Consider the following 11,926-nt stretch of genomic DNA (forward strand, 5'->3'; position numbering starts at 1 on the left):
TCACACTGAGGGTGTGACAGCAGCTGGTCTCCAGATGTCAGTCACACTGGGGGTGTGATGGGGGTTGGCGTCTGGCTGTATCAGTCAAACTGAGAGAATAACAGGCACTGGTGTCTGGGTGTCAGTCATACTGGGGGAGTGATAGGGGCTGGTCTGCGACTGTGTCATTCCCACCGCAGGGGGGTGAGGGTGGCCAGCCTCTGGTGGTGCCAGTCACTTTGAAGGTATGACAGGGGAGTTCCCTGGCGATGTCAATCACATTGGAGGTTTGACGAGAGGTCCTTGGCGGTGTCAGTCGTATTGGAGGTGTGGCAGGGGCGGCCTCTGGGAGGTTGCTGGTGGTGTCAGTCACATTGGAGGTGTGACGGGGAGGTGGCTGGCGGTGTCAGTCACCCTGGGGATATGACAGGAGTATGTCACACACGAAAAAGATTGTGAGAGGAGCTGGCCTCCAGTTGTGTCAGTCACACTGGAGGTGTGTCAGGGGCCAGTCTCCAGCTGTGAAAGTCCCGCCGGGGGTGTGACAGGGACCGACCTCTGGCTGTGTCGGTCACCGGAGGGTTTGAGGGGGGCCGGCCTCGCGGCCGCCGTCCCCAGGGGGCGCCAGTGGGTTGCGTTGGACCGCCGTTGACGCGCGCAGCGGTTAATGACTCGAGCGCGGCCGGACAGCCGGGCTTTGATCGCCGATTGGTGGAGGCAGCTGTCCGTCAGGCTGGGGCGGGGCCACGGCCGCGCCACGAGGGGGGGGGCGGTTTGTTTACCCCCTTCCCTGCAGAGCGTCCCGGTACAAGATGGCGGCCGCCGGCCGGGCCGGGCTGTGCGGTGAGGGGGTGCGGGCGGCGGGGCTGCTGCGGGGAGGGCGAGCCGTGCCGGGCCGTGGTCAGTGCGAGCTTCCCGCCCGCCCATACCCCTTTTGCCCCGGGAGGAGCGAGGGGGGACAGGCCGTGGGCGAGAGGGCTGGGAAGCTCCCTTCGCGGGGTTTTGCGGTGGCTCGAGTGAAGTGCCGTGTTCCAGTCAAAAAAAGAACTCGCAGAGAGTGTGTGTTTTCCTGGGGCACCACTGAAAATATCCCACTTATGCTTAATCAGGTACTCCAGTAAAAATCCCTTATGCGGAATGGTTATTTGAATAGATTATCAAATGCATTTCTGACTCAACATAGTAATCCAAGCGTTACAATAAAAACCAATGAGTACCGATTAAGGGTATTGAAAGCACTGTTCCGCGGGTAGATATTTTTCCTTTAACTCTTTTAACAAGCTTATGTATGCATTTTGTGGGTTTTCAAAGCTAAGCATGTGTAAGGTACATGTGCAGATAGCAGATACATCTCTAAAACCACAGCCAGTCATTGCAGGAAGTCATAGGGCATATGGATATTCTTGCATATGCACTTTCTGTCCTGCGCTAGAAGGGTCAGACTGCTTCACAGTCTTGCATGTCCAGCACTGGAGTTGAGCTGCCAGAGTTGGGCCGGGGATGTTAGCAAAATCACACAAGATGTTTGTGTAGAGATTTGTTGGCAATCTAGATCAATATGTGCAAAGGAAAATGCCAGTTTGAGAAACAAGAGCATGCTGGAAGGTTATTACTTGACTAACACGCTTTTTGTAGTCCTCACCTGGTTTCCTTCTATTGTTCCATGTTCTTTACAGCTTGACTCTAGATTTGTAGCTGTATCTTGACTTTCACTAGTTAAGACTTGTTTTCTCAGTGTGTTTCTCTTGAATGCCCTGTTTATGAAATGCCAGTTGACTGGGACTCAAAGACCTAGAAGATCCTGGCAAGCTTCACTGAAAAAAACCCCATGATAGCAGGCTGGAGCTGGCTAGAGATAGTGGAACGATTCCCTGCTCCAGGTGATTTGAGAGAGGACAGCATCAGAGATCCTGAACCTTCTTTTAATTGTACTCTTAGCAGGGTACTTCTGGAGTGCCGGCTGCTCGCTTTCCCTCTCTGTGGCTGTAGCATGTTGCATGTGGTGTAATCAGCTGTGGTAGGAGAGCACTTGCCATTGGGTGCTGTGATGGTGTTCTTGCAAAATTCAGTATCTCTAACAGTAAACAGATATTGCTAGACTTTCACCAGACTTCAGCATGCTAAAGGGAGCCCATCTTTCCCCTCGGGAGTTAAAAGTTCAAGCTTCAGCCAAGTATGAGTTAAATCTACCTGGATTCAGCTCCTACTTAGAAGAAAGCTTGGTTGGTTTTTTTTTGGTTGTTTTATGTACAAAAGTCTGAAGCTCTCAGATGTTGAAAGTGCTTATGGCAGTCTAAAACAAAGTATCCAGATGTCAAGGGAGAAACCTATATGGCCAATAAAAATTCAAATTTGATGTGATGTGATTTTAAATCCTTGATAAAATATATTAAGCTGCCATTGTGACAACAAGCAAGTTTGCACTTTTTAGCAAATTTAGCAGAAACATGGGAGTGTAGAGTCTAATCTTAAAAAAAAAAAATTAAAAGTTACTCCAAAGCAGATCTAACTGACAAATAGATTACAGATACTCATCTATTCTGACAGACTTTTCACACTTAAAACACATAAAAGTGAGGTAGAATGAAAAAAAAGAAGGATTTAGCATCCATATATGTGTGTTGGGAATATAAAATGTAGAATGGGTACAAAGCACCAATAATGTAATTTTAGTAGGAATCATACATTGTAAAGAGCTAGGTGTTTCACTTATTTTTCTGCTGCCTTCTCCTTGAGAATTACAGTTTATTTTTTGTGTGTGCTGGAATAACTCATCAAGGCTGAAGGGAAAGGCTTATAATGCAGAATTCAATGAAATTGTGTGCTTATAAATGCAACATATGAAATAGAAGGCAGAGCAGGTTTTAAATACCTCAGTATTAGGAGGAAAAATTAAAATATGTGGTACTTGACAGAGCTAAGGGTATTCGTCTGAAGACCAATGTACATGAGGTAAGACCTCTGAATTTCATTTTTTTATTTTAGGTTAGAATGGCGTGTTCTTCATTACTGAAATCAAGAAGCTAGTTTTGGGACTGTGCTCATGAATTTTATGAGTGTGTTGACAGTTTTGTCGGTCTAAGTGTTGGGGTGTGTACATGCTGGTTTTATAACCCTGCCATAAAAGCCCTTTTCTGACTCATCTCGGACCCACAGCAGAAGACGCAGTGTACTGAATAGAATTGCCCTGGGTCTTTGATCTAACCCATGAGACACCATTTGAGTGTTCTGCATTATGTATTACTACTAAAGTATTTTCAATTAAACTGACATCTTAAATGTTATCTTTGCCTGGCAGATAATGAAATTCTTGTTTCTTTTCTAAGGAAGCTGACATGAAAGAAGCCGACCATGAGAGGTCACAGGAATTTGTACTGCCTGTCTCCACATTTACTAACAAGTAAGCACTATATGATACCATAGGATGGAGGCAGACTTGCTTTCTTTTAATGGCAGTTGTCACACAAGTGAGGAACACTCAAGTGATTCCAGACAAACCTCAGAAAGGGTGGGCTGCAATGCCAGCCTGCCGCTGGAGGTGGAGGAAGATTACTCACCACCTTATAGTCCTGGGTGCATCCTGCTAGACCTTCAGCCCAACAAGAAATCCATATAGAGGTGCAGTGCAAAGAAGAGGAGACCTTTGAAACTTGCTACCAAAAGCATAATTGAGCCAACCCACCAACTTTGACCTGCCATGTGAACAGGAAGGTTTAGAATGCTTTTCCTCTGAACAGTCCTGAGGAACCTCAAGAAGGGATAAGTGAGGATGATGAAAGCATCATTATTATTGCTGCTCTGGAGGAGGAGGGCCTGGAGCCCATCTCTGGAGATGCTTTCATCATTTCTTCCATGACCCCTATGAGGAAGACCATTGTTTGCTGGCATTATCCCATTCCTTGTCAGCTGCAAGAAATGCTGCCATTGTAGTGGGTTGAAGTCAAAAGAGAGATGTGCAGTTGTTGGATATGATCAGGAGTAGCTGGACTCATTCTTGTAAGACTGTCATGTTAAATTAGAGCTTATGTGCGCCTGTGGTCTCTCAGTTACAGTCTTGCTGTCTAGATGTCTGGTGTTGGTTCTGCAGAAGACTGTTAGGCTGCACAGCCCACTTGGCCAGAACGACTCACCCATCTCTTTCATGTTTTATTGCATTAGTTGTAATAAACCACAATTTGGAGTTTTAAAAAATGGCCATTTATCATCTGCACCCCACAGAAGCATGCTTGGCAGTGGAGATATTGGTAGCTAATATATTATGTTTTCCTTACAAGAACGGATGAATGGGGGGAGGGGGGTGCCTCTCTTCTATAAGGGAGGTGGACGGGGTACGTGATTCCATGTGTCTTGGGTGGAAGAAAGCTTTTACCCTGTCCAGCTACTGCACTGCAGTAAGAAATGTCTAAGAACTCTAAATTCAGAAAAATGATAATAAAAATAATGAAAATCTTCTGAGGGTTTTTTTCCTAGTTTGTGAGAGTTGGAATGATGGTTCTTTCTCTGCAAGGTTCGCCATACTAAGCAGCGTGTGGGTTTCTCACGGATTCAAGGACTGTCATTAAAGGAATGTTGCTAACTTATTTTTTAGCTGCCTAATCTGAAGAAACTGAACTGCCACTTACTGTGCTCTCAAAAGTAGCTCGCTGTTCTGTGTGAAAGGAGTAGGTATGTTTCTTTTCCTCACCCACAGCTCCCAGCAGAGTAGTTTCTGGTTTCATGTTTATTTTGAGAGATCTGTGAGATCACAAAAAAGGAGAACATTGAGCATTTTTATATACCATATTTATGTATTTTGATAATAGTGTACACTTTTGTTAATTTTTAATTTCAATTCTGTATTTGCTGTTAATTGGAGAAGCCCATTTCCAAAAGTGAGAGTTTTGTTATGCTGTCCAGCGTGCAACATCGCTGCAGCGTTAAAAGCAGGAGCAATCTCTGCAAGATTACCCAGTGATGTTGGAGAATAGTTTTGACTGTAGGAAGTGCAGAACTGGTCAGTACAATAACGGGACTAATGCAAAGTGCTAAAGGGACTGGGTCAGGGACCGCTGGTTGTAGTTGAACAGAAGCTGTTGGGAGCTTCCCAGTGGTGCTCCTGGGGGATTGAACCTTGGATGACTCCCGATGAACAGCTATGCTAACGATGGGAATGTAAAAATGGACACATGGGAATTAAATGTGCTCGCAGGGAATATGAACAGGAGGAAGGGCTGCAGAGCCATGGAAGAATGAGAAGTCTTCCAGAAATGGCGGTAGAGAAATGGTGAAAATCTCTGTTCCGTATTGGTGGGTTATCAGCTATAAGGGATGGAGGAAAGGAGCCCAAGGCAGCCTGCAGACTGTAATCGTACTGTGGCTTTGCAAAAGGGAAATGGGATCCTAGGATGTGCCAGGCAAAGGACTTCCACTAGGAGTAAGGAAATAGCGCTGCTGCGAAAGGCCCTGGTGGACTTTGCTGGGGATGCTGGGTGCAGTTCTGGGCACTTGTGGTGAAGAAATATTTGTGCAAGCTGGAAGTGCGGCACAGAAGTCGGGGACGTGGGCAGAGTCTGTTTCTTCGACAGAGCAAAGCTTGAAAGTGAATCCAGCTGCCACCAACCTTCAGCGGGACACGGGTGGTTATTGCCGTTGGGGAGGAAGGAGAAGAAACAGCTGTGAATTGCTGCAGGCTGGAGTTGGGAGAAGGCTCCAGTCCCCCGGGGCACGGGGGGTTCCGGAGAGCCTCCCGGCAGGAGCGGCGGGAAGGGCACCTGCTCGCCTTCAGCCAAGGCTCGGCCCACCGGGGCGCTCCTCCCGGCCCCCGCCCGCCGCCGCGGCGGTTTGAAGCGGGCGCCGGGAGCAGGGGGGTTCCGGGCCCACCCCCGGCCGGCGTTGCCGGAGCGAGGGCTGGCGCGGCGGGGCTGCCCGGGTCCCGCCCCGCCGCTGGCAGCCGCCGGCCGCTGCGGGCCGCGCCGCGCCGCCATTCCGCCGCCGCGCCGGGGGGCTCGGGGGGCGGCGAGGGTCCGGCGGGCGGGGCCGGGCTCCCGCAGGTAGGGCGGGGGCGGGGCCGCTCCGCCGCGGGGGGACACGGGGGCGTCTGCGGAACGGGACGGGGTGGTCTCCTGCGCCGCCGGGAAAAGTCTGGGGCTTCATTTCGCCTGGAACAACAACAAAAATTATTTTATTTTTATTTCTTATTTCTAAGACTACATCGTGTTTTAAATATTCCCTCTCGTGGAAACCGGACGGGCCTTCGTCAGGGAGTTTTCTTAAGCCAAGCAGTGCCAGCCTCCCTTGAAAAGTTTTTTTTCTTCAACAAAGGAAATAGCAGATGAGTTACAGTGTGCTGCTTGCTGGAGGTGCTCAGCCCCTTGCAGGAGGTGAGGAACGGTTCCTGCTCTCATGCACGCGTTATTAAACTAATGGGAACGGTCGAAGTTGGGGGGTGACTTGAGCCATTCTGTTCCAGGCAGCGACTAATGAAGACGACTAATTCAGCTTGTTTTTTGCACCACAGCAGAAGAAAGCACAGCTTGTGTCTCAAATGAAGCTGGCCTTTCTGAGATGTGAATAAGACCTTTCACTTAATGCACATTGCTATACTGCCCTTATAACTATTGAAACCTACTGAAACTAAATAGACAAGGTTTATATTTATGTACGCATGCAAATGCAGAAATATGTCCGTTTTTACATATATGTTTGTATAAATAAATGTGCTCGTATTCAGAGAAGTGTTACCAAGGCAAAACAGTCAAAAGGAAGTGAAAAAACAGTGGGAGCAAAGACAATATGGAAAAAGTGGGTGCGAAGGAGAAGGTGGGGGTCGGAGGAGCAGCCAAGGCATCCATCAGGATGGGACAAATGCACTTTCTGAGGTTAGACTAGCAGGTCTAAATGTGAATGCAGGTTTAAACCAGGTGAGTGAAAGCTCCCTGTGGAGCTGCCTGTCAACAGAGGCTGCTGGGACAAATCTAGAACACCTCTTGCATATCTACACTTTGGTATGGCATAAACGAAAGCATCTTCCTCACAAGACAGTTTGTGACTCAGACAGGTATTTCTGACCAATTACCATTGCTCGTATATTCTGCGAGTAAGGCTAGTCTGCAAAGGGAGTTTACCCAGAAGATTTGAAGCTGTTCCAGTGGGCCAGCTCTGGAGGGTTACTAGCTGTGCTTTGAAGCGTGGGAGGACAATTAGTAAGCTTTCTGGACAGCTCTTTTGTGCCTTTCCTTGCATATGTCGTCTTTGCATGGTGCTAGTTGGTAGTGGCAGAAGGACCCCAAAAATCCTCAAGACAGTTACAATAATGCCGGCCAGGATGGGAGGCCAAAAGGTGTTCCCAAGCTCTCCAGACCCTCCTTTCATACATTGCTTCTGGTTTTGGTTTTTTGATTGCTACAGTTTCTGGATCTCATGGCATTACCTAACTAGTTTCTGAAAGAAACCAGCTTATAACTGGTGCTACTAGTTCTTATTTAGCAAGGTAAAAACATGATTAAGCATGAATCCGGAGAAGAAGATCTGTGGTGGGGGCAGCTATGGTGTAGAACTTTGCCAAAAGTGTTTGCACCCCAGAATGCAGAAGATTTGTCATCTGTAGGTGAATTTAAAATGGAAATTTTCGATTTATATTTGTAGTGAAGTCTGGATTATGATAGATGATTTAACTTCATTACATGTAGTCTGTCTGTTTTATAAGCCAAGTGTATATTTTCTACATATATAGTAGTAGATAATTCTGTTTCTCCTACTGCATAACTTCTCATAATGTCCCATTGTTTTAATCAGAAAAAAATCTTCACTGTGATAACTTTACCTTACGTCAATAATCAGAAAAAACACTGATGAAATGGGTGTTTTATTTTCTAGGGAGGACTGTAAAGAGAGCTGAGAATGAGATGGTTTTACCATGAAAGACCTGAAGCTCTTGGTATACATCATCGACGAGCTGCAGACGAATACAGCGTATGCCTCAGAGGATGGATGTGAATGTGGACTGGGACTCTGGGGGTAATGTTTGTGACACAGGTGAGAAGCATTCAAATTATTCCAGAAAGTCCACTAAGCAGGTGGGCCACACATCTAGCCTGCAGAAGGAGGTAGACATGAATTACTCACAGACATCCAGTCTTCCTTGCAACTCTGCTGGACCTTCAGGAAAGCAGGAGCTTCCTGCAGAGTTCCAGCATGAAGACAAAGAAACCTATGAAAACTACTACCAGAAGCGAGGTGAGAGGAGTACAGCTGGCGTATTTGTCCCCTCCAGTACCAACTTTGACCTGCAATGTGAAGATAAAGATTTAGAGCACTGTTCCTCTGAACGATCCAAGAAACCACGGAGACGACTACGTGAAGATAATGAAAATACCGGTCTTCCTGATGTGTTTGATGAGGACCTGGAGCCTGTCTCTGAGGAAGCTTTGCTGTATCGGTGCAAGAAGTGTGGTTCCTCTTTCCAGGGTATGAGCGAGCTGCAGGAACATAAGCGAACTCACCTTGTGGAAAACTCATACCGATGTCCCATCTGTGCCAAAGAGTTTTTCCGTGCAGCAAATTTGCGAATGCACAAGCTCATTCATTCTAGTGACAGGCCACACAAATGTCCAGAGTGTGACAAGGGTTTCATTCGCACAGCTGATGTCTGGAGGCACCTACGCAATGTGCACAAGATAGAGCGCTCCATGGTGATCTTGGGAAATGGCATGGCTAGGAACCCATGGTCGATAGTGCACCGTGACCAGCACGCTGTTGAGTACACTGATCAGCCTTGTGCAGAAAACCAGAAGTCTGAGGAAGACGACTATAAACCTTATGCCTGTCCAACGTGTGGCAAAGGTTTTGATAAGCCTAACCTGCTTTCCAAACACAAGGTGATCCACCGACAAGACAAGCCCTATAAGTGTCAAGAATGTGGCATGGCATTTGTCCAGCTGCTCAGGCTGAAAAGACACCAGCAGACTCACTCTGGGGAGCGCCCCTTCTATTGTGAGGAGTGTGGAGGGACGTTCACCCGGATGGCGTCACTCCAGCGCCATTACCGCATCCACACTGGAGAGAAGCCCTACTCTTGCAATTACTGTGGTCATTCCTTCACCGAGTCAGGTACCCTACGGAGGCATGAGCGCACGCACAGACTGGACAAATCTTAATTCATAGTTCTTTTGTGATTGCAGTGTCCTTGGTTGCTTCTTACCTGAACGAGGCCTGCTCAGTTGGGCTGGAGCAAGCACTCCACTGCGTGTGCTCTGATCAGTCCAGACCCACTTCCCAGCAGTGGCTGATAGGGACTACTACATCAGGGGGATCTCTGGCACTTGTACTGGTAAAGATTGCGCTCACTGGCTTTAAACTGGCTTTGTTTGAAAAAATAACCTAATTAACACTGAGTAATGAAATGTGTCTTGAGAAGACTGAAATCACTCACGTGCTACCACTGTCTCAATTCGCTGAACTGACGATGCATCAGCTTGAGCTTTTTGCAAGAATTCATGGGCTGTGAGACTTCTCTCTGCAGTCTTGGTCACTGAATAAACTGGCCCTGCCCTCTCAAGTGTGATGGCTCTTTGGTGCTGGGTTTGGAGATCTGTTGTTGCAGGTCTTTGCTAAGTCAGAACAGTCCAGAGTTGTCCCTCTGTCCCTTCTCTCCTTGTATTCTGCTGAGTTTTTCTTTCCATTACCTTTTTTTTTTAATTTGGAGGGGAAGTATCATGTTGATTATTCAAAAAAAAAAAAACCTGAAACAAAACCCAACGCAAACAGTTCCTTAATAAACTCAACAGTTACTAGCTGTATTTCATAAATGTTTCTGTCTAAGGGAGTACCAATCCCTTACATACTTTTGTGTGATTAGTTGACTGGCTGTTAATAATGGAAAAAGCATTATTTTCGCTATGATGGTGGATGTTCTTGGGGTGAGGGATTTCAATACATTTGTGTCGCTGATGGAACTGTGCACTCTAAATCTGTCCAGCTGAGTATTACAGTAGGAAATGTTTGAGAAGACAAAATTCAAAGAGCAGAGGACCAAATTTAAGCCACCTTTGCTACTCATTGCATAGGAATCTTCTGCACTTAAATGTTTTCACACATAAGGAAGTTTCTCATAACAAAACTGTGGTTTGTATTCTGTGACATGTCTGAGTACTACCCAAAGTGTCTGCTAGTTTCTTCACTTTGATTTAGATTCAAATGGTTAGTGAAGTTAAATTTCCTTAGAAACTAGACTGGCAGACTCAGGCAGCTGCTGCCCAATACCCCAAGACTGTAGCTTCCAACAAGGTATGTATTGCCTCATTTATGGCAGTGGCGTTTTAAACTGTGAAACTTCATAATGACACTTAATCTACTGTTAACCACTGTCATATCCAGTTTGTCCTTAAGTTGCAGCCTGAATTTCCTTTCCATGTCAGAAAGCTTTGCTTCCTTTCCCCTGCCAGCTGCCATAGTTTCACTAATTTCTTTCTGATGCATTCTGCCTTTTCAGAAGGAAGTCGTGCAGCAGAATGAAAGTAGAGCTTCAGGGTAATGTACCTTTGCATTTACTACCAGGCTATTTAATGTAAAGTACTGATGGTGCCATTTGTTTGCGTATTTCATAGAGTAAAAAATGGTGATGGCTGCTTTACCTTCCACCCGTGCAACAGCTGAGCAGGCGTTTTACAGTTGTGGGTACTGTTGTGTTTAATGTGAGGTCCTTGGCTCAGATTAAGCTGAACCACTGTCCCCAGCAACACTTCAGCTTGATTGTGAATGGGAGACTAATCCTTTTGGCCTCACTAGTGAGTCATTTTAATTTCATTCCTCAAAGTAGTCTCCATATTAGGGAATTGATCGGCATCCCACTTCCTAGGGATGTGTTATGTTCTCTCTGAAATTATGTCCTTTTGTTATGCAGATATCTCTGCTGGGATGGCTCTGGACCCTGCACTACAGCTGTGAGTGAGACTTCTCCAAACTCCCCTCTGCAGGTAGTTCCAGTATGGTTTTAGGTTTCTGAAGGGCTTTTGAAGGGCCCTCTTAGCAAAGGGATGGTCTTATCTGAGGGCTGCTTAGCCTCTCTAAGAGGAAAGGTCTTCACATGGAAGAAGTCTTGTCTGAAAGGAGGCTGTGAGTAAATGATCTGCAGAGAGAGGTCATCAGTGCTGTTCTGTGGGGACCATGCTGTTCAACACCATCTGAAATGACCTGGAGAGAGGGCAGATAGCAAGGTGACAAAGCCATTTCAGAAGCTATCATGCATTAAGTTTCCACCCTCATCTTCTAAACCCATTTTGAGATTATCAGCTACAGTCTCCCCTTTTCAGCATCCTGCTTCTCCCTTGGGTATGCGGTGCTCTTGCTGTAGGGGATTTTAATATCCAATTAAACTGCACTGCTATGCACACCTTTATGTTGTGTGACTGTTCTGCTTAGACAGTTGCGGTAATTGGGAACATCTAGGTATTCTGCTTTTTGGTGTTAGCAGTTGGTGGAATTTGTACCTCTAAGAGCATAATGGTAAAAGTGTTTTGAACAAAGGTCTGTTTAATGGGAAGAATAAATGGTTGGTGAAATGAAAACTACTAGGCTTAACTAAAAGGTTATTAAAAAGATACTTGCCTGGAAGGTTGACTTGCATATAAAGTGCTTGGATGTGTGAAAGGAATAATTAAAACGTGTGATGGTTTCTGGGAAAAGTGTGTTGACCTCCTCAAAGAAACTTCCACTAACTCCCGTGCAAGCTACAGGAAATCCCTTGGAGCTTAATTTAACCCAGACATCATCATTTCTGCACTTTACATATTGAATATAAAGGTTTGGAAATCTCTCCCAGGCCCAGACACTCTCATCAACTCATCTGAGTTGCTGGTAGCCTACAACAGATATAGCCAGTCACAATAGCTGGCTGAAACAGAAAGAGGGTTAGTAAGCAAATACATCTGCTCTACAGTATCACTTCATTAGAGAGGTTTTGAAGTGTGTG

The 11,926-nt window shown here is 46.2% G+C and overlaps 1 protein-coding gene across 11 annotated transcripts; it reads left to right on the forward strand.

Moving 5' to 3' along the window:
- Nucleotides 1-722: 722 nt before the first annotated feature.
- LOC142058914 (uncharacterized) lies at nucleotides 723-9,755 on the forward strand. Of its 11 annotated transcripts, none has more exons than XM_075096953.1 (5): nucleotides 723-1,088; nucleotides 3,306-3,379; nucleotides 4,568-4,644; nucleotides 6,164-6,338; nucleotides 7,834-9,755. In XM_075096953.1, exon 5 carries the CDS (start codon nucleotides 7,932-7,934, stop codon nucleotides 9,111-9,113), a length of 1,182 nt encoding a protein of 393 aa, XP_074953054.1. In that variant the 5' UTR covers nucleotides 723-1,088; nucleotides 3,306-3,379; nucleotides 4,568-4,644; nucleotides 6,164-6,338; nucleotides 7,834-7,931; the 3' UTR covers nucleotides 9,114-9,755. The 11 variants fall into 11 exon arrangements, 10 of the variants coding, with proteins under 10 accessions (XP_074953054.1, XP_074953045.1, XP_074953051.1 ...); XM_075096944.1 differs by having other exon boundaries at nucleotides 723-822; nucleotides 4,568-5,557; XM_075096950.1 differs by having other exon boundaries at nucleotides 723-822.
- Nucleotides 9,756-11,926: the final 2,171 nt, after the last annotated feature.

The sequence above is a fragment of the Phalacrocorax aristotelis genome, chromosome 6 (genome assembly GCF_949628215.1).
Source record: "Phalacrocorax aristotelis chromosome 6, bGulAri2.1, whole genome shotgun sequence".
NCBI classification, from domain to species: Eukaryota; Metazoa; Chordata; class Aves; order Suliformes; family Phalacrocoracidae; genus Phalacrocorax; species Phalacrocorax aristotelis.

Bases quoted from the DNA above. Each gene is read 5' to 3' on its own strand.
- LOC142058914 (XM_075096953.1), top strand. From the start codon at position 7,932: ATGCCTCAGAGGATGGATGTGAATGTGGACTGGGACTCTGGGGGTAAT.